General features: G+C 32.5%; 1 protein-coding gene across 1 annotated transcript; it reads right to left on the reverse strand.

The window, feature by feature from the left end:
• Positions 1 to 361: 361 nt before the first annotated feature.
• On the reverse strand, positions 362 to 994 carry LOC110710897. The gene has a single exon (XM_021889241.1). The coding sequence runs from the start codon at positions 992 to 994 to the stop codon at positions 362 to 364; it is 633 nt and encodes a 210-aa protein (XP_021744933.1).
• Between the last annotated feature and the right edge of the window lie 4,243 nt (positions 995 to 5,237).

Below are 5,237 nucleotides of genomic sequence, written 5' to 3' on the forward strand. Positions count from 1 at the left end.
CCCCACCTATGACAAGTGTCACTCATGGTTATATTCACATCTTTCTTAATAGTCGGATCTTGATCCGTCGGGATCGAGACAGGAGCTTTCCTTCCCATGCAATGTAGCCATGTCCTCAACACCCACTCATAGATCTCTGTCATCTCCCGAGATATCAATACACATCCAAACATTATACTATGTCCGTGGTATTCATAAAGACAAACAAAGCAAAGGGAAGCTGAAATTTGTTCGTTAAGTATGTACTGTAAAAACAGACAACATCTCTAAACTCTTCATACGCAGCTCTACTCCTCGAATCTACCCAAAAAATTTCTTGTAATGCACCATGTTTCCCGAACCTACAAAGATGAAAAAAAAATTAATTGTCTGAACTCATTTTGTTGAAGTACTCAATCATTCCATTCGCATCACCCTCAGTTAGCTTCAGTCTTTGTTTCTCATCCGCTGCATTCTCCAAGTCTTTCTGTGTAAATGACATCTCATCCATTCCTTTCTTCTCCCTCGCAAAACAATTATACATCTGCGATACCTTTACCCTAGACTTCTTTGCATTACACACCCGGTTCACCAAGTGTCCATTTTTAGACACAAACTCATGTTTCCTGAACATTGTTATATCCTTTGCCTTTCTCGATGTAACTAAGTGACCTTTGTGCTCCAAGTGTAACCTACAAACAACCCAATTCCCTTCCTCATCAACACTAGCATACAACTCGACCTCACACCCACACTTTTTCGTCTTCCGTTTCACAACTGTTTCCTCATCTTGCAACAATCCTTCCTTAAGTACATCCACTTTAAGCTTCCTGGAGGATCTTCCATAGCAGTCGCAAGTCCACTTAGCATTCCTTTTCTGCTTACAATACGTTTCATCCCCCAAATCACTCTTCACCTTGGAAAACCCAGCACCAGCCCTCACTATACCAAACCCCTTTTGCCTAGCATAACTCCAAAAATAACTATCAACCTCATCCCAACTACCAAATACCATACCCAAACTCGGGCTGGTACTTCCTCTTCTACACCAAATATTGTGCTAACCAGTACAGTGTTCTTCTTCGGCGTTATGAAAGTAAAACTTCCTAACCCTGCACCTCCATCTTCAACTCCTTCCTCCTCTTCCACTTCCTAGGAATTTGACCCCCTTCCTCTCCCTCACTATCAGACCCCCGTTACTCTCCATCATAATATGATCCCTTTTCAATTTTCTCCTTATCCCCTTCTCCATTCCCATGCTCACTCTATAATCCCTCCTCATTACCACATACATCATCATCATCATCACTACCACCAACGCCCCCCTAAAACAATGACACACAGACAACAATCATATACACAACACCACCACAAGAAACTAAGAACAAAATCTACATTATACATATCAATTTCTCCATAGCAAGTCATTTATATAATAACTACAATAAAAACCAACTAGGATACGATCTAAAGATAAGATCACAACAGTTTCATAACAATTGCAGAGAAGTGAAAGACTAGAAGCAGCCAACAGGTGTACCATACTAACATGTACAACTTGGTTAGAACTTTCTCAGCAAATGATGCAATTGCATACATTCTTACTGAATATATAAACAATTTTTTTTTTCTCATCAGAACTGTTAGTTTTAAACTCATAGATTACATGACACATGATGTGTTTTTAATTGGGAAATATCACATAATTATACTATTTTCATATGTTAAGAATACATAGCCACATAGAAATGATCCAAGAGTTTGACAATCCAAAGAATTTGGGAATATATATAACATCATAAAATCAAACAAGCAGCCTGCCTAGGTTAATAATCACAATAACAAGATTCTTAAGCAGGGCAGTGCTCTCAAGTGCACTACGAAAGAGGGGGGAAATAATGCTGCTAGGTTCGGTGCAACCAAGCTACTTCAATCCATATTAAATTTTGACTCCACCAATGTTTACATTAGTAGGATCCCCAATTTCAGCTACTCATTTAATTAAATTCAAGCTTTATATTTGTAGTCTATTGAATAAGAATGCTTTGACCAATCCCAAATTTCAAAATAGCATTTCACATTTCACATTTCTAGTGGCATAACTAAAAGATTGAAAACTTATAAAATGCTTATAACAGAGCATTTAATCTTAACTTGTGTGGAAAAATAGTCCTGTACGATTTTTAAAAGGGCTCTCCAAAACCTCAAACCTCAAATGTACACACTCCTCATTCTTGTGATAAATACGTAGTAAGAATCTAACAATTGACACTAATTTAATCGGGTTACAATCAACTAATCGAGTTACAATAAAAAAATCCAACAATACCAACATCAATTACTCTAAAAATGACTTACATTTACACAATATGCCAACTAAGTTAAGCAATGTCACATTCACTATCAACAACAACTATGTATTTTGAATTACCCCGAAAAAACCTAACTATTCAGCTAATTCAATTGAACTGTGTTAATTCCCATAATTCATGCATTACTAATTGCTAAGTAAAAAGAAAAAATAACACATGCACAACAAATCGACCTACATAAGGTTTCGAACACATACATTGTCACTATCAAACCGCAACTCCCTCCTTGCGCAACCATGGCCTTCTTCTTCCCGCAATGCTTCCGCTAAGTCAACTCCCAATATATCAACTAAACGATTTCGCATTGAAAAGATGTAGTTTGGATTCAGAAGATAACTGCAATTTTGGCTTTAGCTAGCTATAAGAATCGTTTGAGCTTAAGTGTTTATGGCAGATTACACCATTAAAGCTGCTGAAGCGCTGATTCTTCCTCAATTTTATTAATAAAATTATGTAAAAAGTAACTTTTGTGGGGAGTGGGTAATTTTTGGTTTCCCGCTTCAAAATTCACTCCCAGTTATTTTTTCTCAAAGTCTCGTTGGTTTTGAATCCCAATTGGCACTTTCAGGCCCTACACATCTTTGATAAAGTTCCACTTATTATCAAATATGACATCCTATATGTTAGCAAACCAATAGGGACTATGCGCCTATAGCTAGTTTTCCTAGGTTAGGTATATTTGTCCTACATTGTACATACTTAAGCTTGGTTCTGCAAACTTTCGTAACAACCTTCCAATTTCATTCTCCAAATTTTTGTTCTTTTCATTGGTTAGCTGTGATTGGGTGTTTTATACATACATATATATATATGTACATATATATATATATGTACATATATATATATATGTATATATATATATATATATATATATATATATATATATATATATATATATAAATATATATATATATATGTATATATATATATATATGTATATATATGTATATATACATATATATATATATACATATATATATACATATATATATATATATATATTTACATATGTATATATATATATATATATATGTACATATATATATATACATATATATATATATATATATATATATATATGTATATATACATATATATATATATATATATATATATATATATATATATATATATATATGTATATATATATGTATGTCCACTCTATTGAAAAAATGAAATGCTGAAGTCAAAAAACAAGAAGTAGCAAATTAAAAACAAAGCTCTAACCACTAATGATAGAAAAATAACAAAGGGATCAAGAATGCTACAAAACTTAATACATAACATTAATAATAAATTAAACATTACATAATAAAAGGAAAAGTCTTATAAATTGCCTATTGAGTTCAACATAAAAACACCTACAATACCCCCTTCTAATAAAAATAAAATAAAATAAATAAATAAAAAACTTAAAATACTTGATTTAGTAGTCATCATATTTATTTGATTTGTGATTATGACATTTCGTACTTGGCCTTAATGATTTCACATACTTGGTCATGATTTTTTCTAGCTTTTTCATCCATATTAGACGTGTCTTTGCAAAGTATCACGAAATCTTGTTGTCGAATGTGTTCTTCGCACTATGAAAGTCTTTTTTACTATAGTTCTTGATAATTACCCCACTTCTCGTCAAGATGAGCTGTTTTGCCTTTTACTTTACTTTTATTCCTCGCACTTGCTTTAGCCGCCTTTTGTCCCATTGGTTGTTTATCTCCCATTTCCAAGTCATCAATTTCACTAGTATTAGGATTTGAGGAAGAGGTAGTGTTATCTTTTGGAATAGAAACCTTTGTTCTTTTTGTAGAACTACTTTATGTAGAAACATAATCTTTCCACTTTGGGGCATTTCGAAGAATTTTCCACGAATGCAAATAAGTAGATTTGTTTTTTCTTGTTTTCACTTTTTCTAGTAAAAAGTTTTTGGGCATTACTAATCATTTAGTCATCGTCATTGCCACTTGGGCTAACACTTTTAATCTGTATATAACACCCATTGAACTTGCTAATCTCAGGACTCATTTTATACTAGTGATTTGTGGCTTGCCAATGGTTATTGGAGGGACTTCCCTTCTCCAATTGTTATAATACTCTACAAGGTTTTTCAAATAATCCGTCTTACTTTGATGGGTGACTTTGATAGAATCAGTTGTGAAATCTATCCAACTATTACATAAATCTTCATCCATGTATTGAGTCCAAGAAAGTTTATTTGTCGGCTGACTAGTAGCTTGTGCATTTACCTCTTGTACATTATCACTTTAAGGAGTGTGAGACTCCATTTGAAAGCTTTGGAGTGATGTTACTTGGTGCATATTAGAGTCCCCTACACATTCTCTTCTTGTAGCATCATGAACCACATTAGATTCACTTGAAAATGGAGGTTGAGGATGGTAGCTTGACATGTTGTCTTGCAAATTAGGCATTGTAGTATTTGATCAATTTCCCAATCCAAAATATTGACTAAATGGATTATCTGTATCATCCATCTAAATTTTTTACGAGGAACTAATCGTAGATATGAAAGTATTTGTAGATTATGTTTTTATGAAACAATATACGTGTTGTATTCTTAAGTTTTAAGAAAATATTTATAGATACATAAGATAATAATTCAAAGTAAAACATGGTTATCAAATATTGTATGTTGGCTAATATTTTGGCAAAATCTTTTATTGATAAAGTCTAATTTGTTACGTAGTATTATATAAAGTAATCAAAAAGTTTAAATTTAAAAATTGTGAAAAAAAAAATTTCAATGAAAAATACCTAATCTTGTAAAATATAGTTACAAGTGAATTTTTACAGTGAATGTTAGTCAATTTTCTTAAAAAAAGGATAAAAAAAAAAGTCTACCTATAAGCGAGGATAAAGTGTAGTCAA

This window comes from Chenopodium quinoa, unplaced genomic scaffold, assembly GCF_001683475.1.
Source record: "Chenopodium quinoa cultivar QQ74 unplaced genomic scaffold, ASM168347v1, whole genome shotgun sequence".
In the NCBI taxonomy this organism is placed as follows: Eukaryota; Viridiplantae; Streptophyta; class Magnoliopsida; order Caryophyllales; family Amaranthaceae; genus Chenopodium; species Chenopodium quinoa.

Coding starts and splice junctions, on each gene's coding strand:
- LOC110710897 (XM_021889241.1), bottom strand. CDS start 994: ATGGTATTTGGTAGTTGGGATGAGGTTGATAGTTATTTTTGGAGTTAT.